The sequence below is a fragment of the Strigops habroptila genome, chromosome 2 (assembly GCF_004027225.2).
Source record: "Strigops habroptila isolate Jane chromosome 2, bStrHab1.2.pri, whole genome shotgun sequence".
In the NCBI taxonomy this organism is placed as follows: Eukaryota; Metazoa; Chordata; class Aves; order Psittaciformes; family Psittacidae; genus Strigops; species Strigops habroptila.
The window spans coordinates 116,916,760-116,941,575 of NC_044278.2; the positions used below are offsets into that span (position 1 = coordinate 116,916,760).

General features: G+C 41.8%; 1 protein-coding gene across 13 annotated transcripts in view; it reads right to left on the reverse strand.

Moving 5' to 3' along the window:
- PICALM (phosphatidylinositol binding clathrin assembly protein) overlaps positions 1–22,999 on the reverse strand; it is a 71,425-nt gene extending 48,426 nt beyond the window's left edge. For all 13 annotated transcript variants that reach the window (XM_030475281.1, XM_030475269.1, XM_030475325.1 and 10 more), the window contains exon 1: positions 22,695–22,999. In XM_030475281.1, coding sequence (XP_030331141.1) covers positions 22,695–22,824 — 130 coding nt within the window. In that variant the 5' untranslated portion in view covers positions 22,825–22,999. The remainder of the gene's footprint in view (positions 1–22,694) is intronic.
- Between the last annotated feature and the right edge of the window lie 1,817 nt (positions 23,000–24,816).

Here is a 24,816-nt window from a genome sequence, read left to right on the forward strand (position 1 = left end):
ATACTACTCAAGAGGCTGCATTTCCTAATGGTCAATTTCACCTTTTCACCTAAGGCCACATGAAATGATTTTAGTAAAGTGCTTGAGCACTTTAAATTTTTAAAGGGTTTAAAAACCTATTGATATTTTTTTTCCTTAGGGGAATGGTTTCTCCACAAGCTGTAACATTCAAACCTGAAACGCTTTCATTTTATTACACTTTTGAAAATCATGTACCATGGGGAAAATTTCAGTGTCTCCACTTAACCCAATGGCTGAAAGAAAAAGATATAGGTATCTGCTCTGCTAAGAGTCTGGTTCAATCCCCTTCTCTAGCTGTCTACATTACAATTCATACAATGGGTTGGAAGTGACATTGAAGCTCATCCAATTCCAACCCCCTGCCACGGGCAGGGACACCTTCCACTAGAGCAGGTTGCTCCAAGCCCCTGTGTCCAACCTGGCCTTGAACACTGCCAGGGATGGGGCAGCCACAGCTTCTCAGAGGTGCCAGCGCCTCAGCACCCTCACAGGGAAGAACTTCTGCCTCAGAGCTCATCTCAATCTCCCCTCTCTCAGTTTAACATCCAAGTTATACCACTCGCCACTACATTAGGGTCTCATTTTCTTACGTTAGTACTTCCCGCTCTACACAAATGTTTGATCACTGGAACAAATGCCCAGTGCTCCCTCATTTGGTCACCGACCTTAACTGAAATGCAAATGCTGGCTACAAACACGTTATGTATTTACACAGGTAAGGCATTACCAAGGGGTAGATGAGAATGTCAGCAGAGACGGGACCCTTTCCCATGTAATGGCACGCAGTGTAGCAGCAGTGACCACTGTCAGCTTCCTTTAGGAAGCTGGTGACAAATTCCAAAGCTCAGAAGTCTGCAAGTGCGCATTGAATTGGTTACTAATCTGAAATGATGGGGTTTATGCCATGAGGAAGTCTGCCAACAGACAAAAAATGCCTTCCTTTGATTTTGTTAGGCATCCAGTTACAGCAAGCACTAGTGGTGGTATAAAGTTTCATTTACTTCTACTATTTCAGTTGTTATAGGCTTAGAATTAACATTCCCCCTGCCCCCCTTCCCAAAAGAGCTAATGATCTATATGCTCATATTGATGTTAAATAGTCCTGTGACAGGCTCCAGCAGGGCACATCTTTTCTTTCCAGAAGGACATGGATAGTGTTATGCAATAGGGGGCAAAAAAAAAAGGTGTTATTGAGGGAAAAAACAGACACTGCAGTTATATTAATGTAACATTTGTCAGCAAATCTCAAATGAAGTAGAAACTGAATTGAGGCAGATGGTGCAGAAGCAGTAAAGTTTTCCATGGTCAGTTTTCAGTCTGTCATTTACTGAACTAAAAGTTCTTTTAAAACGAGTGGTTTGTATGAAATGTAACATAAAGGGTTAGAATTACATGACCTTTGTATATTAGTTATTATTTTCTAGTTGTGTTGTTTTGTTCCAGATATCCATAACAGATCATCTGCCTTTCTTGAACAGAAGGCAAGCCAAAATAGCCCCTTGTTCTCAAACGTCCAAGGGAAATATATCAAGGGGAAAGAGGTTTTTTCAACTGGCTGCTGCTGACAAGTATTTTGGTTTATGGAGGTTATTTTTTCCATCCACCTTGACAAGCTGATTATGGGAGTTTATTCTAATTTTACCCAGTTACAAAAACAAAAACAAAACCCACACATACACCAAAAAACCCAACCCCAGACCTGAAATGAGGTCACAAATACATACTAGTTTTATTTGAAAGATGTATGAACTCTTGCAAACCCCCTTGGAAACATTTATAGAATGTTTAACAGACACTGTTCTTCAACATTTAAACACTACAGGGTTTAGCTGTGCCACAAAAGGATTTTTGACACTTATAAAACCCTCAAGAAATCAGAAATACTGAAATAAGAACAAAACCTGTAAAGGTTTATTAAAATCTACAGATTACCATTTCTGATAACTGTGAATCCTCATACATTCAAATCTGATTCTCTACATTCCAACTGACACTTTAAACCCAGACAGCTTCATGTAAGCATATGGCAAATTTCTAACTTTCCCACCTCTTCATGGGTGATGTCCTTATTTAAATATGGGAAATAGGATTAGGAAGTTCCTGAAATTTCATTAGAGAACCGAACAATCTGTTTAAAAGCAATAGACAAAGTAGTTCTGAACATGAATTCAAGCAGGCTTTTTTTATTTGATTAATTTAAATTTGATTTCTTCCTCAAAGAGATACATTTGGTAACTGAAATGGAGCCTGTGCCAAAACAAAGAAACCCCAAATGGCATACTGAAGTGATGGAGCTAGAAACAGAGTGATGTTAGATTTCAGTCTGAGCCGCTAAGTGACATTCAATGTCCCAGTAGAATATTCTATAAACAGCATGTATTTGAGAACTGAGTGAATACTTAAATGTTGCCATAATCACCAGAAAATACCTGTATTTGCAGTTTAAATGAACAGAATTTGTCCTAAATTTCACAGAATGGTTTGGGTTGGAAAGGACCTTAAGATCATCTAGTTCCAATCCCCTGCCACAGGCAGGGATGCCTCACACTAGATCATGTCAACCAAGGCTCTGTCCAACCTGGCCTTGAACACTGCCAGGGATGCAGCATTTACCACTTCTTTGGGCAACCTGTTCCAGGGCCTCAGCACCCCCACAGTAAAGAGCTTCTGCCTTATATCTAACCTGAACTTCCCCTGTTTCAGTTTGAACCCATCACCCCTTGTCCTATCGCTACAGTCCCTGATGAAGAGTCCTTCTCCAGCACCCTTGTAGCCCCCTTCAGACTCTGGAAGCTGCTCTGAGGTGTCCATGCAGCTTCTCTTCTTTTCTGAATAAGCCCATTTGTACCAAATGGCTTTACTAGGAGTTTTCTACAGCAGACTCATGGGTGGCTTCACCCAAGCCCCCTCGAGACAGGGTGGATGAGGAAATCTGGACCATGCATTGCTCCTAATTGACAATAAAAAACCCCGTTGACAATTCTTCCTGTGCATATAATGGCATCTTAAGAGCTACGTACACTGACACAGGAAACAATTCATGGAAGAGTTAAAGAAATCTGAGAAGACTCTCTCTGTTCAGGGGTTTCCATGTTGAAAAAGCAATGTGATTTATACTAGATAAGCAGAATTAAAAAGTGCAGGAGGTAAGTTTAATTTAATGTTGAATAACTTGTTCTACAGCCAACATTTTAGATTTTCATTTCATCAAGTTGCATCTTGTCTTTTTCTTCCAATTCAAATACAACTCATGTTCTCTCTCTTACTTAGAACTGCAACTTGTAATGGCAATTCTTCAAAACTAAGAATTTAAAGAAATTTCTCTATCAGTAACCCTGTGAACTTGACATTCCTGCCTCAGGTATCTCTGGCTGGATTTACTCCTACAGCAACACTTGGACTAACCTTTACTTCTTATGACAGGCTGAGAAAGTTGGGGCTGTTCAGCCTGGAGAAGAGAAGCTGCGTGGAGACCTCAGAGCAGCTTCCAGTGTCTGAAGGGGGCTACAAGGATGCTGGAGAGGGACTCTTCATCAGGGACTGTAGTGGTAGGACAAGGGGTGATGGGTTTAAACTTAAACAGGGGAAGTTCAGGCTAGATATAAGGAAGAAGTTCTTTACTGTGAGGGTGCTGAGGCACTGGCACAGGTTGTCCAAAGAAGCTGCAGCTGCCCCATCCCTGGCAATGTTCAAGGCCAGGTTGGACAGAGCCTTGGGCAACATGGACTACCTACCATGAGGTGTCCCTGCCCATGGCAGGAGGTTGGAAGTAGATGATTTTAAGGTCCTTTCCAACCCAAACCATTCTATGATTCTATGTTTGAGACCTGTAAAAACTAATAAAGATACTTTCTGTGAAAAATAGAGTAAAAATGTGTTCAGCTGGAGCACTGCTTCAATGAAGACTTTGCTGAGTAACAGCAGGAGTGACTACCAAAGCTCATCAGCAAACACCACATCAGTAAATCAAACAGCAAGAGGAGTTAAATAAGGGAAGCATAACTCAAACCAACAGGTAGGTCGCACTGACAAACAAGATATTTTGTATTATTGGTTTTATTTTTCACCCTAATTCCCACGCACCTGTACATGCCAAATGACCATTCTGACCCAGTATTCGGAATGATTATTCCAACTTCTCCACAGTTAGAAATGCTGCTGAAATGACAAGTCTGCCTAAGCTACCTGTACAGAATCCATTTCTCCAGACAGAGCGGAACATCGTTTCCCAAATCATTTCCTCCCTTTAAACTTGCTGAGTATCTCCCCATAACACTTTAAAGGCTAACATTAAAATAGTGCTAAATTTTGTCTCAGCAGCTCCAGCCACATATTGGAAATTCAATACTCAACTTCAACTACATTTGTCTCATTAACCCAGAAACAGCTACAGGCACATTTACGCAAGCCTAAGTGTACCATATAAACAAGCTAGAGCAATTTAGAAACTGAATATACCAACACCACCATCCTTCCTCTTACCTGCTCATCAGATACATTTCTCCTTGGAAAAAAAATGACCATTTTAAGCTGTTCTGTTCATCCTGGAAGCATCATCACGTTACACTTTAAAGTTCCTGGTATTCTGTTAAGCTTAATTTAAGCAAATAACCTGGAGATCATCATAGCAGAATAAAGAAGTTATACAAACTTAGGATCACCTAGTTATAAAATAACTTGTGTTGGGCAGAACCTCTGGATGGCATCTACTCTAATGCCGTATCAAAAACAGGTCCACTTCAGAGCAACCAGTGCTAAGATCCACTCAGCTACTGCAGTCTTACACCTTGGAGCCTGGATCCCCTCTGAGGAATGAATTCTCAAAGGCATCCAGTTGTGGAACCTCTATCAGCGACAATGAGTTTTGTTCAGCTTTATGACTCTTCCTCTCCCTTTTAATATCAGGGAAAGGTTTCAAGCTCACAACTGAACAGACTTGGAGCTAATGGAGCTGGCTTTTGTGGCTACAAGCCTGCTCATTCCTTCATTCCCCCAACATCGCTACTCTTCAAACAACAGTTTAATTCACCCAGGTCTTGATTTCAGTTTAACACATCATGTAAGTTACTTTTCTTAGACCCACCACAAATTTCTAAGAACAGGTGAAGCTGGTTACACACTCTAGGACAACCATCAATGGGGAAGCAAGACTGAGCCTTAAATTACACTTTCCTTCTGACACTAACTTCACTGGTGGTGGGTGGGATGACAGGGGATGACACACAGGGGGACACAACCCCACATAGTTTTTCCAAGTCCTACAAGATACAAAAAATGGCTCACAGAAGACCAAAACTGGCAAAAGCCACTACAGAAGAGGAGATGATGACATGCAAGAATAAGAAGAACAGGAGGAAAAAGGGAGGTGGACAAGTCCTCCCACACTTAGCAACAATGAGCGATTATATTACTCAACCATCCAACTATGGTCATCTGCTCTTCTCTAAAGATGCCTCCTTTGGACTTCAGTGGTTACTCCACATCTTTGTAATTCCAAGTTTCCTTCGATCTATCTTATACCCCAAAAGCCTGATGTTCTAGTGCAGATTGAGACAAAGGAACTTCCTCTTGCACTCAGTGGAGGCAGAATACCCACCCTCTGCACAAAAGCCATCGATACAACAGAAAACCAGTATTGTCTGCTTAATAAATATTTTTCTTTCAAAGTTTCCTAACTTTCCAGTCATTTGAATTCAGCTGATCTGCTCTGGATTCTCTACAGTTTCACTATTATTTGTTTAAATACAGTGCCCTAAGCTGGATACTGAAGCTCCCCAGCACTAAATATAATGAAAACAACTGTCTGTCTCAGAATACATTCTTCTATAGACATACAGAAGGATTCCCACCTTTTCTGTGGCCTCACGTTGGTGGTTTATAATGACAATGAAATGAGCCAAAGCCTCTTCTAGTGCTCCTGCACTTTCAGATAATCCTTCTCTACTCAACTTTGACACGTTCTTTACCCATTTAGAACTTTGCCCTTACAAGCGTTCATGAAGTGCTACTCCAATTTATCGGCATAAATTTGTCTTCTACTCTTGGTCTGAAGAGCAGCTGCAAACCTTCTCAGCACAATGCTACTCTCTCTTAACACATGGTGTATTCCAACACAACACAAAAGCACCAGCAGAACCCAGATCCAGACATTCTCCACTCGAAATATCCTGCAATTTGATGACCAAGTGATGTAAACAGCCTATGTTGAAGCAGTTCTGCCATGAACTACTTAGAGAGCCATGCAGGAAACACTCCCAAAAGCATGTTTGTTACCTGCACCCATCAAGATCAGACAGCCAGCAAAAACTGGAGGTTATTTAAGCTACGATCACAAGTTTCATTTCAGGTGTTTACCAGGTCCCGCCAATTTGACTTCAACTAATGTAAGTAAATATTCCTTAGCATAGTGTTCTCTTTCCTCCTGTAGCATTCCTTTACTCTTCTAAAGAAGAGCTGTACTAAATACCTGGTCACAGTTATCTTGTGAAGCTTAGAGAAGAAGGGCTTTTTTAACGTTGAAGCCATCTCAGCATCACTTTCTCCCCTTTTAGACAGGCAGGTTTTTAAGTTAATGTTATGAAATTAAAGGTTATGGATCTCTGGAATGGACGTGGCATGCTGGCAAAAAATTCTTTAGATGAAGAACCACCAGTGATTCCACATCTCTCTGCAGAACTGTTTTGACAGTGAACTATGTCTCCATTAGGGATTTTTACTGCTATTGAGTGTTTTTCATAAAGCTTTCTCAGTATGCCACTTGAAAGAGTTATTAGCTCTTTTCAGTACAAAAATATCCCATTTTTTCTTACAAATTCAACACATGGAGATAGATTTTTAAGCACACATATAGTGATTTTGTTTACATAATGGTAAAGTCCTACTCAATGAATAGAAGACCAAAGTAAAGGACTCCACAGCTACACTGGGCACAAAATATGAACAGCAAATCCAAACTAATGTTATAAAGGTGTCTCTAAGATCAGCCTACAGCAAATAATTCACAGCTCTCTAGAACTGGCTTGGCTGAGGATGTGAAAGCCTGACTTTGAATCCTTCCATACTTCCAAGTGGTCACACTGCTCTCTTTCTAATATGAATCTCTAACATCACAGTAGCAGAATGAAAGACCTCTCAAAAATGACAATCTCCAACATGCAACACTTAAACTAAAACATGCGTACCAAGTTTAACATTAAGGGGGAATCTATCAGCACGAATGAGGCAGATAAAACCTTTTCTGCCAAATACTGTTGTCAAACTTTTCTTCCTGCATACCATGTATTACATGGTGATTTCCAAAAAGGTTGTGAACTTCTAATTGCCTGTGTTTCACGTAAGAGATAGATGTTTAAGCTTACTTGCAAAGGCAAGATCTTCCTCCCCTTTAAAGTAACACCTTCTATGACAGCTTTTCAAATATCCAAGTATTTTTCTTCTGCTAAAGCATCACCCTTGCAAAGTTTCAAGTTCTATCAATATTGCATTACTCTTAAGACCTTGAGTTCTTCCTCTGAACAACAAATCAACTGCTGCTTCAGCACCACAAGGCTGAGAAATCCACAAGACATGCTGAAACTACGGAACACTTTGCTCTACATTGAATTCCTCCAGTAACTTTTAAAGCATTTTATCATGAAATCTAGGCCAAAATAAGTATTAGCTCCCACACATACACTAGCACATTATTCCTGCTGAGAAGTCCCTGTAAACTTAGAGCCTTGATCCTATCTTTACAAACATGCTTAATAATGAGCCTGTGAATCATATTCTAAAGGTGATTCTTAATTACAAAGACAAGAAAATGCCTGTATTGGCAATTCTTGCATAAGCAGTACATTCAAGCTGAGTATTTAACCCATTGGCCTGTTTAAATCAGGGAGAAACAAGTATTCTTTTTCACTGCTCAGATGCTAGTTTTAATGTTTCATGGGTGAAATTAGAAATAGTTACTTGTTCAACATTAAGTCGGTATTTTCAGTGCACATAACTGTAATCAGCTGAGGATGCATCCACTTCTTTAGGTGCTAGAAAGCAGGTACATACCTTAAGGGGTCTGTATGAGCAACACAGTTTGAGAATACCTTAGGGCAGGTGGCCAAGCAGGTTTTGATTCTGAGTGACAGCCATCTGATTCAATGTTGAACTAAATATTTCAGTTTAATATATTAGAGTATAATATCAAATCAATACATTAAATATTATGATAAATATTTCAGTATCCAATATAATATTTATAGTGTGGATAGCCCTACACAGTGGATGGCTGGAAGCACAATGAATTGCATTAGGTGGAACACTACTGTTTTGAAGAAGTCTAATTACTTTGAACATTGTATAACTTTAATACTACTTTCATCTCCTACTGCAAACATGAAGCTATTTTAAGCTAACAGTCTGCATACATGTGAATTTATCCTATGTATTTACCTGAAGGTGCATAGAGAAGCCATATAACATGATTTATAGATAGCCAAGACACGTCAGTATGTGATGCCAAAGATATCAACCCTCAGGTCTCTTCACCACCATGTACGCATTATACGTTATCATGCTGTTCTCTATCTTTCTCTCTGACAAGAATAGTGCCCAAGCCATCTGCCTTTGCATACTGCAAATTTTTGGTTATAGTATGCACTTACAGCCCTCTCCTTCTGCTTCAAAGGAACTTAAGTCTGTAAATACTCCATAGCAATTACACCTTTGTACAATAAGAAGCTGTGCTAATGGACATGTGTTAGAAACAAGACTTGTAAAGCACATGTACAAGCTGCTGTTGAAGTGCTGATGCAACCAATCCCTGCAGATTGCTCTGGAATACCTCCTAGATTCAAAGTACTAACAAATGCCCTTACCTGGCAGCTTGCTAGCGGTGGTACAGTAGTAGCATTGTAGCTTCCTGGAACAGAGAAACCATTTTGTCAACACCAGACACTGCAGAAACAGAAATCCCCAAGGAGCACAACTCTACAGTTGTTCTGCAGCAAGACAACTTCTAGTTTTTACAAGGTGGGCCTTTAACTTAAGTAGGGTTCAATTCAGTATCGAACCCTCCCTCAATCCTGCAAAGAACTCCTGATCTCAGTTTGTAGGAGTAAGATCCATAGTTGGTGATGTCACCATTTGTGATAAAGGTAAAAGGCTTGTTTTCAAAGCTTCCACACCCAGATCTCGCCTGGTCCATATGGGATTCAGATGAAACCTGTTGAAAAATATACCCAAAGGCAGCCAAAGTACTTATGTCACCTTCCAACATCTGTGACTTCCTTAATCCTGCCTTACAGAAAACTTAACAGAGAAAACACATTTGACTTCATGCACAGCACATTTTGTCAACAAACACCTCCAGCAGTTTCTAAACCTAAATACAGGTATCTTGTAAATATACAAAGTATTCACTCAAGTGTAATCTATGTGTTTCTTAGATGTTCAGCTTCCACATCACTTTCTTCTAAAAGATGCATCAGAAAGTAATTTTGTAGTAGTGAAGCACCATCACTCCACAGCAAACTACCACCAAGTGTTAACGCCAGCCTGACCTCTTGCCACCACATCTCACCCAACAGATTCTCAAGCCCCCAAATTCTCCTGATCATCATTACTTTAGAACTAATCACATACATGTAATCCACATTCTTTTTCCCCTCTTCAAATGGCAGAGCTGCATCTATAATTAGACAGTATAACAGACAAAACCAAAGCTAAGCAGCAACCAAAGCCACCTGATCTGAGGCTTTCCTACTTCAATACTCGCCTCATTTCCCTCTCCCAAAAGTCTTATTCGCTCTAGCAGAGTTGTTTGGAATATCTGTTACTCTGTCCCATTTTAAAATAAGACTTTGGAAATTAGATTTCCTTCTAAACAGCATCTAATTCAGAGCAAGACTAGAACATGAACGCTGAGCTAAAGGAGATATGTCTCTGTACTTACTGCCTCCATCAGTGCTGCAACTGTAGGTGAAGATGCAGCACTGATGATACCCACCTCCATACAACATGACCTTAACTACATTAAAGGTTTTCCAGTTTCTGGAAAGCACCTAGGCCAAAACACGTCATCTACTATGGAGCTTCCCAGGCTGTGGAATGCCTGCAGCACTTTAGGTGTTCTGGTGTCCTCAGCAAACCAGAATTCTATAGGACAAGAAATTCAGTGCAACTGTACACATATTTAAATGCATGTAGGACGTGTCTGGGCAGGTAGCATCCTCTACAGCCTCACCTACAGTAAAGGGTTGTCCAGCTAATTACTGGTTAAAAAAAGGACCCAGACATATAATTTTGTGGAAATATGCCTTCTTTTGACAGGAGTTCATGCTGGTTTGTTGTACAAAATAGGCTGTACCTGTCAAGAGATTCTAATGGTGCAACAGCATCTATTAAAGATCCTTCTGCCCCTGCAGTATACTGGTTAAAAATCAAACTCCATTTTTAACTGCTTTTCATATGGAGTAGGGAGTTTAACCTAGTAAAGGGAAAAATCTGGGAAACATCTGCACCAAAGAGGTTTAAGTCACATCCCGAAATGGTATGTTTATTAAATTATGCTCTTCCAACATCATAACTACGCAAAAATGACCAAGTAACTTGGGTTCATTTTAATATAAGGAGTGTCAAAAGCCCAGTGCATAAACTTACTGCAAGTGAGGCATTTTCTGGCACACAAGAAACAGAAGTCCAAATATACTTTTTAAATAAGATTATTAAAAGAGGGTGCTATAGACTTTCCCTTATAAATAGCAGGATGCTCACCTGTCCTCACACAGGAGGCTTCAGCCTAGATTCTTACTAGGAATAAACTTTACACACATCATCCTATATTTCCTATTCTGTGTGGAAAACCTGTGTATCTCACTATTCCGTTGATCTCTAAGGAAATACTTAGAGCAGTGCCCTGTCAAATGATCGCTTCCTGATTTAGCAGCTAAACAGAGCTCAACAGGTCATAATGAAAAGTGTAGCTCTCATTTAAAAGCTTATACATGACAAAAGATGTAGCCTAACAAAAGTGGGGAAAATAAAGCCAAGTCAAGAGAAACACACCAATAATAAGAAACAGAACTGATTTCATGAAGGAGTTATGCTGAGGAATACTCTTCCCCCCCCTGTAGTTTCTAGAAAAGAATCTGGACAACCTCAAACCTCAAGATTTTAGCATGAAAGTTCTCTCCATTGACAATACAGACGCAATAAAAACACTTGCCCAAAGCTTGCTGCAAAGCTTTCCTTCCCAAATCTCAGTTAACAGACCAAAGAAAAAAAGCTATTTAAATCATCTGCCTGTTATATCATATGTTTTCTTAAAGAAAAAAAGTTCCTGATCTGAATGTGCAAAGCAGCAAACCCTCAAACTTCAAATATTTCTCGTTCAATGAAAATCAAACACCAACCTTCTACAAAGCAACTGGCAGAAAATCACACAACAGCACAAGTTTACACAGTTGGGAACTTGGGCTCGTACCTCGGAGATCAAACGGGCCAAGTTTTGGACTCCCTGATGATACACAAACCAGTTTGAATACACAGTTTTGCAGAATGTGTTTGAGGTTTATCTTTCTCTATGCCAAAAGAGTGAAAGAAAAATAGTGGGCTTTGTAACAAAGCATGTACTATAAAGTCCGAAATGAATTCTAGACATCAAATTGTGTTGCTTTCCTCCTATTCCTTGCTCTTTCCCCCCAAGTGTCACAGATGATTTCATTATGTGAAAAGCTATCTCCATACCAGCCATCTCCATATGACTTCTGTCTACTCGTAAGTGGGACTAATCTTCATTTTTCCCAGCAGGAACAGGAGAAAGCATCACAAATCCCATGAAGCTGCTCCTTCCATGCCAACATATTTGGTGAAGTGCAGAATTCCAGTAATTTTGGTTAAAAAAAATATCACTGCTTTCTAAATTAAGATTTTTTAAGCAACTAAAATTCAAGTTACCTGGTTTTAGAGTACTTCTTGTAGCCACTTTAATGCAAGCTCCATCGATTCCATACAAGCTGTTTCACACTGTGCCCTTAAAGTAGGTGAACTCATTTAAGGAGATTTGTCACTGACAGCCACTTCCACACTTTTCCTTTTGACCAATTCAGGATCAGATTTTGACATTAATTGTTAGCAAGTGGGATAAAACAGAGACCCAGAGCTCAAAGAAAGAACCAGGGAATTAAAAAGTCACCTCTTTCCCCATCAAAACACTGGTACCTCCTCAGAACTGTTTCAGCTCACACTCCGATACTCCAAGTGTGCAGCTCTCCCATGATGGGAGGCAGTCAAGTAAAGGAACAGCCAAAATCTTCCATGCTATTAATAGGAATGTTGGAAATGCCTAATTTAGCTTTTACTTCCTTCTTCAATTTAGATTAACATCTCCCACGGGATATATGGAGCTCCCAGAGCAAACAAAACTCATCCTGGCTCATCCTAAGTACAGCTTCAACTTACATTTGAACAGCACCCTTCTACAAGGGCACAACACCTGAAGGCTCAAACCCATCGTCTACAGCCCATGGCAAAGCTGCTCAGAGTGAAAGCTTTACAGTACAATGTGATGCAGGTTAGGGTGGAGCAGAAATGGTCTTCATTGAAAATGAGACTGAAAATGAAGCTGTATTTTTCAGCACCATACATTAAGCTTTACTGGTTTTCAATAGAGAAAACGAATTAACTTACAAATGGGAATCCACCCTCTTACAACAAACTTGAGTTTCATAAATCCAGATGAGTTTCCTTCCCTCATCCCCCAGTTTGAGAGATCATTCCCAAGCACTTTACGTGCTTATCAAGTTTCTCAAAGTTTCAGAGCAAACATGGAGCTTCAAACCCTTAAGTTGGAAACTGGACTGATAAGGGAAGTTGTACACAGAGAACTCCTCTGTATCCCACAGCTTTCAGACAGGAATTTCTCTATTTACCATGCACAAAGCCACGTCCCTATCACAAACAGCCTCTAAGATAAACTAAAGCCAAGAGCAGAAGTAAATAACATCTGCCTTTTGGTCCTCAGTAAAAGGAAAGATGATTTCAGCCAGATTATATCTTTCAAATGAAATTGTTGCATAAAGAAAAGCTCTTAACAAGGCAAAATAGTTATTCCATTTGCCTCAAAGTAACATTTGTTCACTGGTGAAAATCACAGGAGGGCTAAAAAGAATATGGAGCTATAGTTAAACTAAGTGTTGTAACATCTCATGTCAGCCCTGCTATATATACCAAGAGGCTGACCAGATTCCTGTCTACAAAGGCTCCTCATGGACAGTTTAAAATAAGGACAGAAGCATCTCCTCCGATGCACTATTTTATTTACAGATAATTAAAGCTGAAGAGAGTCTCCTCATAAAATAACTGTGTATAAACAAAGAGCAAACCCCAACAAAACAGAACATCAGCTCCTGGAAATGTAAGAGCTTCAAGTTCGTAACAATGCAATTCCAAATAGCAGAGGTCGAACTGTGCTGTTCCCTGGTATCTGACAACCAACACAGAAGTTTCTCTGGATTTCCACCTCCTCACACACCAAACTCAGCACTGAAACAAACTTCACATATTCCAGATATTTTAATGCAAAGTAATGGGCTGGGAAATACACTTAATTTATGGTTTAGCTTTAATTACACTTCAGAGGCTTAATGATGCTACTGTTGTGGCAAAGCATTCCAACCGAACACATCTGGAGGAAAGTCTGAACTAGCTCCCTATTAACCATCAAGAACTTAAATATACCAGTCTGTACCCAGACCATCCCAACACAATGTGCTGGTCCTTTGTGTTTCAAACTGTTTACAACCAGGAGTTGGGCATCTGGAACTTTTCTGTTTGACAGCTAATGGAATGTAGCAACTTGCTATGTATTTCATATCCTTATTATAAATATCTACTGCCCAGGAATGCAAAAGCATTCAGATGTGGATTCCATTGACTTTTCTTTCATTCTTATGATTAAAATCCACTTCATGTGTATTTCTTGTACTCAAAACTCAATTCTGCAATGCTGTACTGTGACACTCATGACAAATGCAAGCACCGCAGAGAGAAATAGCTCCTACTGAATTTGACAGGTTATTAATGTATTACAAATAATTTTATCAAAGTGATAATAAATCCAAAGTCAGTAATTTGAATAAACCCCAGCTAACGAGAGCATAGCTATGTTATCATAGAATGGTTTGGGTTGGAAAGGACCTTAAGATCATCCAGTTCCAACCCCCTGCCATGGGCAGGGACACCTCACACTAGACCATGTCATCCAAGGCTCTGTCCAACCTGGCCTTGAACACTGCCAGGGATGGAGCATTTACCACTTCTCTGGGCAACCTGTGCCAGCGCCTCAGCACCCTCACAGGGAAGAACTTCTTCCTTATATCCAACCTGAACTTCCCCTGTTTCAGATTAAACCCATCACCCCTTGTCCTACCACTACAGTCCCTGATGAAGAGTCCCTCTCCAGCATCCTTACAGGCCCCCTTCAGACACTGGAAGCTGCTCTGAGGTCTCCATGCAGCTTCTCTCTCCAGGCTGAACAGCCCCAATGTTCTCAGCCTGTCTCCATACGGGACGTGCTCCAGCCCCTGATCATCCTCATGGCCTCCTCTGGACTCGCTCCAACAGCTCCATGTCCTTACGTTGAGGACACCAGAACTGTACACAGTGCTCCAAGTGGGGTCTCGCAAGAGCAGAGTAGAGGGGCAGGATCACCTCCTTTGACCTGCTGGTCACGCTCCCTTTGATGCAGCCTAGTACATACACATAAGTAAGCCAGGCTCAATGAGGCTAGCTTTACATCCCTACAGAAGTGAAGAACTGCTTCATGAACTCCAGCTGTATGGAGCTGCCACATAATCAAGTAAGTATTCCTAAACAGACTGATTTTTAAATGACAGTTATTTTTAATCTCTTCATAACAGTCTATTTGCTGAATGATGAACACCAACAGCTCCTGGCACTTAGAGAAAGGGACAAACAATTAAATCCCATCATGTTACACCACCATTCTCAGGATGGGGGCTTAACCATCAAAGAGTTTAAACAACCTTTAACATTTCACACAAAAAAGGTGGTCAGATCAAGAATAGAGTGTCATGAAGTCTGAAACAGGTTGCATGATGGCTCCCACTATTATGGCAATACTGGGCAGGGAGGGAGGTAAAGGGCATAAATCAAATTCAAGTGTGACCCAATTTCCAATTAAATATTGACCCATCTGTCAGCAAGAGCAGAGATACCAGCCAAATAAACCACGTGAAACTGCAACCAAATAGAGGTGAAATGCTGATGTGCTTTCTGAACATGTGGGGAGGGACTCAACACTACACAACAAATATAAACCCAAAACACAGCAAGAGTCAGCTACAGAAACATTTCCATAGCACATTACAGCTCATTATCCACCCCAGAAGAATCCAAACACCAGCAGCAGCAGCAAAGTAAGTTACAAACAGCCCTTAAGAACTCCGAGGAGCATGAAGACACTGGATTCTTAAAGGTTTTTTCCAACCTAGTTGGTTCTATGGTTCTAAGACACCAACTTTACCTTTTGATAGCCAAGACCCTCAACCTTCTGATTTGGCAGGTAAAGCAACAACTCACACACAACCAGAGCTGCTCTGAGTGGATTTACTGCCAAATTAAAGGCATAGAAAAACCTATGTATTTAAATACAAGTAAATATTTAAAACATGTTTACTTCTGTTTGTAACCTGAGTTTAGTTTAAAACTTTGTATCTTACCCATTCTAGGTCTGGAGATCCAGTTTACTACTGCGACTTTAGAAACCTTTGCCATGCAGCTGAATACCAGTGGGTTGGGTTTGGTTTGTGGGGGGTTTTTTTGAACAAAACTAATTGAGGGATAATATGAATTTCATTACCACCTTTTTCAACTGGATTAAATAGTCTAAGGTTTTAGAAGTTCTTCATTTGGAAAAACTTTTAGACATTAAATATTTTCCTAGGAAACAATGTTATTAAGGATTCATAACTGCTGCTTTAAATTGTATCAAATTCACTATTAAAAACTGACAAATGTTACAACCAATAGAGATACTTTGCTGATGTCCTAACACACAGTTGGCAGCTGGAAGAGCTGAGCTGCATGCTACTGCAAGTACCATATTTAGAGTAAATATGTGAAATACCAGAGCAGTTTCAACCCGTGCAAACTTACCACTTCCTACATAAGCAAAAGAATCACTGCTGCAGAAGGGCACCACTGCTAGAACATATGGATGCTGGGAGTGAGGGACCGCTTGCCTGGGAGGAACCAGCAAAGAACATTAAGTGAAGATTTCCAAAGTCCCTTTTTAGGAGACAAGGAAAAAGGGATTGATGTGGAAAGCTCTTCCACAGTGAATTAGCATAAGGCTGAAAGAAATTATGTTGGGGAGAGAGTTCAAAATGAGACAGAATACAAAAGGTGGGGTTTATAACCTTATAGACTGGGTTATATATGAACTAAAATATAACCACAGGATTTCCCTTTATGCCACTGTTTAGGAAATTTTCTTATACTTCATGCTAGGAATTGACACTAAAGTTATATTTTGGTGTAGATCTTGTTATTTTACACCTCTGTTTTCAGGTAAAACTTACAAAAGCCCGATTTCCTCATGTTTAATATTGCAAATGATCCAGATAAGCATTACTGTAACAAAGCTCCTTTAACAAAACAGCACAGGAGACGTTTAGTCACAAATGGAAAATCCAGTGTATTTGCTAAGCCCTCACGAAACGCTTAACTTCCTAAAGTTACTTTTGCACAGCTAAATACAGCTTAGTTCCCTAATTTCTCAAATCTCAATGCCAGATTTGTTACATATTACTCCTAACTTGGATTTACCATTAGAAGACTTGAGAGTACCACAAGGTAGCACTGAATTTACTAACAGTATTTTGAGGGTTAGAAACTGCCAGCTAATTGCTGTAGTTCTGATGTAAAGCTAAAGGTGAAATACAAAGTATTTCTACTTTGAGTTTAGAAGGATAATACTTAATAGAAGTTCATACCCTGCCTGATCACAGCCACATTTTACAATGGAGTAAACTGCTAGAAGAGCAAGAAAAATATCAAACCCCACAATTTTATATCAACATCAGCTTCTTTCCACTTGGTTGCAGTTTTCTGGCCAGTTATTTCTTGTTTACTTCTAATCCTGTGCAGATGTAATCACTACAAAAATCTCTCTCCTACCTAAGCCTTTGTGAGATAACATTCAGCTCCAAATCACACCTACTTCCAGCATTAAGACTTCAACCAGCAAGAACTCTAACTGGTTAAAGTCACATACTGATGGACAAAACCTCAGCTCTTCGACACAAAGCAAAGTTTTCATTGCTGCAGCAGGAGCTTGCCAAGACACTCGGAAGTAAGAGCACATACTTGAGATTATTGCTTTAAAGTTGTATTCTGAGCTATTTGGAAATGTTTAATAACTGTCCCACTACAAGACTTGAAGATTTTATAAACAAGTCATTTAAAATACTCACCTGATTTCTACTAATGTGCTTGAGGAACAGCTTCTGCGCAACTTAGAGAAAGTAAGAGCAGGTATATCTGACCAGGGGACTGTATTTAAAGTAGTGATTGACGTTTGAGACTTGGTGAGTGAGTGGATTTCAAAGATACTGAGAAATTTAAGAAGGCTGTCAAAAAATTAAGCTTTCGAATGCAAAAGGTGTCTCTGCTTCAGAAAACACGGTGCATTTTCCAGGCAGAGCAAGATGTCAGTCATGTTAGAAGTGAACTTTCCCAGCATTCTACCATCAGTCCTTTACTGATCATGCACTTTATACAAGGCAACATACACAAAGCAAAAAAGAAAAGCTTTAAATTCCACGTTGGGTAAGTCATCATTTTTGTATTATTATGCAAACTAGTGTTACTTTGTGCGCCAAGTCACTAGGAACAGCTTAAAACTTTCATATCTACAGATCAGAAACTGATTTTAGGATTAGGAACTCAAGACTGAAATAGAGCATGAGGTCACAGGCTGAACTGCAAAGGAATTGCCTCCTCCAAGCATTGCTTTTAGAACACAGAGATGACAGCACCATTTAAAAGAAATAAAACTCACGAGCACAGCTCTAGCCCAAAGTTACCTGACACCTGACTAACCACAGCTGAAGGGAAACAGTGACAGTATGAAGATTCCCAGGGAGCTGATTGCAGGTGTCCTACAGCTTCTCCTCCTTAGTTCCTGCCTCTTACTTCATCCAAAGTAGAATATTGCTTCAGGCTAAGTAAAATAAAACAACAGCTGCAGAACTAAATGGCTATTCTTGCTGCAAATGAGCAGCTGTGGTAGAAAATTGGCCCTCTGGCAGTCTAGAGGAAGGTGATAGTTCTTGTCCTCTCCTAAAAGGCACAGACATTCGTAAGGAATTCTAGTAAGAAGTTGGGAAAAGTTGGCTAAGGAAGAAATGACAAAGGAGTCATGGAAGAACTCGGGAAAAAAAAGAGTACTTCAAAAGAAAGTTGTAATAATGCAATTATCTGTATTTGAAATAATTACACTGAATAGTTGGAGGCAACAATGGATTGCCTCCAGATATTTAAGTCAACTAGAAAATGGGAAGCAAAGCCACGAGAAACTTCAGGTAATCCTGCCAAAACCAGAAGGATTTGGTGAAGTACTACAATACCATAAAAGGAACATGGATAATTATTCCGACTGGAGAACACAGCAGTATCCACAGATGCCAGGAGTTAACTCACCACATCGCTGAAGTAACCCACTTACCCTTCAGCATGTAAAGGCAAGCGAGCACTTAAAACACTGCTTTTCCCAGCTTTACTACAAATCTCTTGTGAGAAACAGGGAAAAGGAGTAATCCTTGTCCTTCAGTTCTACTAGATAACCTCTGCTTACAACCTCACCTGGAAAACAGCAGCTGGCCCCAGCAGAGACATAAAGCAAGGCTTCAGCTGGACTTTTATCTGTACTAGTAGTAGCCTCTAGACAAAACCAAACCAGCTTCAAAAGTTCCCATACATAAGCAGAGTTTACTTTCACTTACACAGCTTCTCACAAACACCTCCCCAGTGCAGGGGAGGGTTCTGGTTTATCATCTTCCTTAAGAACACAGATTTTTCTGCACAATAAGGAGTCAAGGAAGTTACGCTCTGGCATAACTATAGAGAGATTTCCTGTTAAGAATGGATAATTACAGCATTTCAACTTCCTTCCAAGCCACCCATCCACATTCTCCTTTAAAGAGCACTACTCCATTAGCTACAAGCAGATGGGGTTACTATGTCATCCTCATTCAAGAACCCAACCCTAAGGATGTTTCACATCAAAGCTGTTTTAACTACACTCCACAACATGTACTTGTACACAAACATCTTTATGCTACTGAGATATCACTGCTACAGTGGTTCCACCTAGTGAAACCTTCTACTAGGCATTAACTATGGATCTTCTGGGTTTCCTAATATTAATTATCCATCACACACACACATGCAAGGACACCCTCTCCTTTAGAATCATGTCAAAAAGGGAGGAAACCCCAGCAATAAGTTTTCCAGCACCATTCACATTCAAACAACCTAAAGCACTTGCTCTTAACATCACTAAACAGCACTGAACACAGCAACAAAAAGCTAAACAGGAAAGAAAGGGTTGTATAACTCCCAGTACACAAGTTAGACCCACAAACCAGTTTTGAGCTCTCACTGCTGAGAGAGGTGTGAAAACTAGGACAAAGTCCTGGTGAAACTGGGTTTTCTGTAAAAGAACTATGCTTTGGGGGTTTCAAGACTATTAAACCTGTCTGATGGCTGTAAAAGCAGCAACCTATCATTACAAAAGCAGCACCTACATTACAAAACAGAATCCTTATCCCAGCTAGAAGCCTGGACTTTCCAAACAGGAGAAAATTAAAACCAACATATCCTGAGTGCAAGGATATGACTCTAAGATGATTGTTGCTACCTATCATAAGCCATGTCCACTTGTAGATTAGAATTATTTCTGCCTCAAAGCAACCAAGCAACTAAGCTTTGTAACGGGAGAGAAAGAATGTTCTTTAGAGTAATGATATTTTATCTAAGAATGCCTTTTTACACTCTGATTATTAAGGTAATGGACACCGCGGGAAATACAGAGGGAATATAGAAGCCTAGAACAGGGAGCACTTAAGTTTTGGAACTCCACAGACAGTCAAGGGCAAGATAAACAAGGATAGGGATAATTCTATGCACAGGTACATATGTTGGATTTGCCTCCATTTGTACGAGTTAACGTGAGGCTGAGCTACTTCAGTGTGTTCATGATGGCTCAAGCTTAGTAAAGAAAGAATCTCAGAAACAAGATCAGAGAGAGATTGAGATCTGTACAAGCCACACAAATACCACATTAGCAAGAATGCATGTCATGGCCACAGCAAGTGCTACAAAACTCAGACTTAACTCCAGCACAGCATTAGGAAACTCAGCTTATCAACCCATCGAGGACACAACCTTTAACGAAGTAAGTTTTAACTGTCATTATCCCAACAAACACCAATTAGAAAAGTATTTAAGCAGCATGCCACCTATGAAGACTGGCATATTAACTGTTATTCACAGGGAGATGCCAGTTCACAGGACTTCCCTAGTAGTTAAACTGTTTGCTGTAAAAGGAAGATATGTACAAATAACTTAGAGGTGGGGCTGGAGTCACAGCCTGTGCAGAAAGCACTCATTTTTAAACATACAACCATAAACGGTATGAACAAAGCAAATCTTCAAAATACAAAACCATGTGTCATTTCCTGATGCCAGGAACAGAAAGTCCTAACAAACATGTTAAGGGCAGCACACAAAACTTAGCTACCCATGATGTACTTTAACCACTAAAAAAAAAAAGAAGTGACTAGTAGTAAAACTACGTAAAAACCACTAAGTTTGCTTTGCTGTGATTAAATAAATCTGAGAAAGAGACAGGAACTGGGACTTTTGACAGTCTGGAGCAGACAAGGGAAATACAGAAACGGGTCTTCTCATCCAGCAGCTACCAGACAGCTTTCTAAGGAAGTTCAAGCACCCTTCTACAGCAGCGTCCTATAAGTCTCAATTAGGATGTCTCCAGCAAGACCACCACCCTTTTATACACACACCAGTCTGAAGAGCACTTGTCAGTTTGATGTTCTTTTTCATTCAGCTTACACCATGAAATAATTCAGCTGCTAAATGGCTTATTACCAAAACTGTAGCTTTAGCCTTACTCTAAGCTAAACCTGACAAAGTTTGTTTCCAGAAAGCCTCCCTTCTGTTGTGTGAAATCCAGAAATGCCATGACTTCTTATAGAAGCCATATGACAAGGTGTTTTCTCTACTTGAGACTAGGTTACTGAAAGCCCAAATATTTTCTCAGCCTCCTGACCCTGTGGGCTGAGCAAAAGCCACTCAGTTACTACTCAGTCTTCAGCCAAGGGATGAAGTAGAAGAGGGAATACCAGAAAGAAACTGAGGTGACTGTTGTGGGGCTACCCTAAAAAATTGATCATATCCCTCTCAGGTACTCACAGAACATGTATTTCTTAAAGGTTTAAGTCAGATATGCTTTGGTGAAAAGAAGAAATAACTACAGTACCATTAATCCTAGTACTGTCATCTGGTCTTGTCGTTTGGGTTTAGAGCAACCCAGAAGACACATATTCAAGACAAATGAAGACCCAACATTCTCCTCACAGACGTGGGTGGGAGGAAAGGAGAAATATTACAGATCACATACAGAAGGCATAGCCATACATCTCCCTCCCATATCATTCCTTACACACTGGGGGGGGGGGTATGGAAGAAGGGTGTTTAAAATGCCTGGAATAAATAGATGCAAGATAATCAGGTATTCAAGCCAAGAACCTTCTCAGTCCTGTGCCCCTACAGCATAATGGGAGACACACTAACATGAACTTCAGTGCTCATCATTCTCTTCATAATCAGCTGGATGCAAAAGAGTTAACAGAAAACATTTTAAACCTTCCCACCTTGGTTCTGTTTTTAATAGAAGCTGGAAAACAGCCAGTCCCTTTATGGGATATTAAGCTCAGGTAGCAAAGGTTTAAAGAAGTCCTCTTAGGCCCATCTTCCCAAGTGAAGGGAACAGACTAGAAAGGTAAGACTAAGAACACCACCCTTCCCAAGAGAGGCTGACCCCTCAAGTATTCATTTCACATATTCTTTCATGTAGAAGAGTTATAAGAATGATACTGAAGCAATATTCTTTCTTTTTCTAGTAGACTATATGGTAAAGAATTAAGATAACTGATCAGCTATTCCTTCTTGAAACTCCCTCTACGGAATGAGGGAGTGCTGTCCTCGCAAAACACAAATGAGATCAATTAGTAAGGAAATTACAGCCCATTCCTCTGCTTGCTTCTCCCTCTCCAAGGAAGGGGTATGGAGCAAGCCCTGTCCTTCAGAAGCTCACATTGTCCAGGGCCCTGTGCATAGGGAAGAGCCAGTAAGGCCCCTTCTAGAGAGCAGAGACACTGAACAGCCTCTCCCAAGCTCTCCATCGCCACGTCCCCGACCCTACCCCCGCCATGAGAATGTCCTACGCCGAAACACACAGAGCTCCTCCGCCTGACGAGGCTCTGCCGGTGGGAAAGGAGGCAGCCCCAGAGCCGGTACTCCGCTGCACAGGACCCCGGGACAGGCCGTGCCCGGGGGAAGCCGTCCGTCCGCCATCCCTCCCCGGTACTCACAGTCTAGGTGCTTCTTCTTGGGCCCCATGACCTCGTGGGTTGTGGCCTTGCAGACGGTTTTGGAGACCGCCGAGCCGGTCACGCTGTGCTGCGCCGCCGTGATGCGGTCGGTGAGGCTTTGGCCGGACATGGCGGGTGTTTCGCGGCGCTGGAACCGACGAGCGGCTCCGCTGCCTCCTCAGGGGCCGGGACGGGGGAAGGACTAGCCGTGGGGGGACGGAGCTACACACGGACTCCTCACCCCGCCGTGCCGCAGGCGGCCCCCGCTCCGCCCTCAGGGACGGACCTGTCACCCGAGCACGGACCCCTCCTCCTCCTCCTCCTCCTCCCGCCCCCCCTTCCCCGGCCGCCGTCCCCTCCCCCTGCGCGCCTTCCCCCGGCCGGGGACCGGGGACACACACACTGGGCGCCGCAGGAAAATGGCGGCCGCGGCGGCGCTCCTCCTCGGATCTTTCCGGGCCGCCCGCATCACGTGACCCTCCCCGCCGCGCCACGCCTCCCCTCACCGCTGCTCCCGTTAATGGCGGGTCCGTCCCCTCAGCGCTGGTCACCTCATGGAGGTGTGGGGGTGTGTCTGAAGGGGATAGAGGAGGAAAGGCGCAGCCCGTCCAAATTGGGTGATGTCTGAGGGAAGGCGGCATTCCTCCCACCCCGGAGCAGGCAGCGGTGGGTGTCTGTGGGCCCCTGTGTTTGGGTGCAGCGCGGCGGGTGAAGGCGCTGTCGCGAAGGGTGTCTTCGCCCTGAGGGAAGTTTTCGTCTTAGCGCGGAAAGTTTTGTGGAAACTCCTTCAGTGGCACCTTAAAGAGAATGGAAAGGGGAAATCTGCTCGCAGGCAATGGGGAGTTTGGACCTGTGTGAGGAGAAGCGATTGTGGTTCCCCTCAGAGTTCCCTCCATCTGAAAGCTTGCACAAGGTTACTGCAATGTCCCTCTGCAAGCACAAAGAATTGGTGCTTTTCGGGTCTTTCATGGTCAGTCTCCCACTGTTTGCTCCTTAGCTGATGCTTCTTAAGGCTCTTGGGCTGAGTTGGTGTTTCTGTCTTTGGCATGTTAGGGTTACATAGAGTCATAGAATGGTTTGGGTTGGAAGGGACCTTAAAGCTCATCCAGTTACGACTCCCCTGCCATGGGCAGGGACACCTTCCACTAGAGCAGGTTGCTCCAAGCCCCTGAGTCCAACCTGGCCTTGAACACTGCCAGGGATGGGGCAGCCACAGCTTCTCTGGGCACCCTGTGCCAGCGCCTCAGCACCCTCACAGGAAGGAACTTCTTCCTTATATCCAACCTGAACTTTCCCTGTTTAAGTTTAAACCCATCACCCCTTGTCTTAGCACTACAGTCCCTGATGAAGAGTCCCTCTCCAGCATCCTTGTAGCCCCCTTCAGACACTGGAAGCTGCTCTGAGGTCTCCACGCAGCTTCTCTTCTCCAGGCTGGACAGCCCCAACTTTCTCAGCCTTTGTATTCTATACAAAGTTACTTCATGTTTCTGTCCATAAAACTTTACTAACTGTTCCTTAACGTGCCCAGTACCTATATGACCCTGTGACAGTGAGGAACAGGTACCAGAGTCGTTACCTCCTGCTGTGCCTTGCCAAAGCACAGCCACAGCCTCCCAGCTATCTGCAACTTTCATTACTTGTTACAACAGGGCTCTTCTCCTGCCCAAACGCACAGCAGAGAATAATATAGCAAAACCACAGGATTCCAGCAGGCAAACGCTCTTCCTCTCCCAGAAGTGCCTCCTGAGGAGCTGTCTTGTAACTGTCCCTCATCCATGAAGCCACTGAAATATTTATTAGGCAACTTAAACAGCAGTATACAAACAGTCCTCAGCGCTGTCTGCTTGGCAGGAGGTATAAGTAGGATTATCTGTTTATAATGCGTAAGGAAAATTGGTGTCAGAGGAAGGACATCTGGAGAAGGCTGGACCCAAATAATGCCTGTGCTGTGCATGTGGAAGGAGGGCTTGCACATGTAGAACTTGCGTCCTTCCTAATGCCAAGCTCTTTGAAGATCCTCTTATGTTTGTATTTCTTGGCTCCTTCTGAGCTGCTTCTGGAGTCCCAAATATCCATGCTGGGGAAATAAATCACTGAAGTATACAGCAGCAGACTCTGAGAT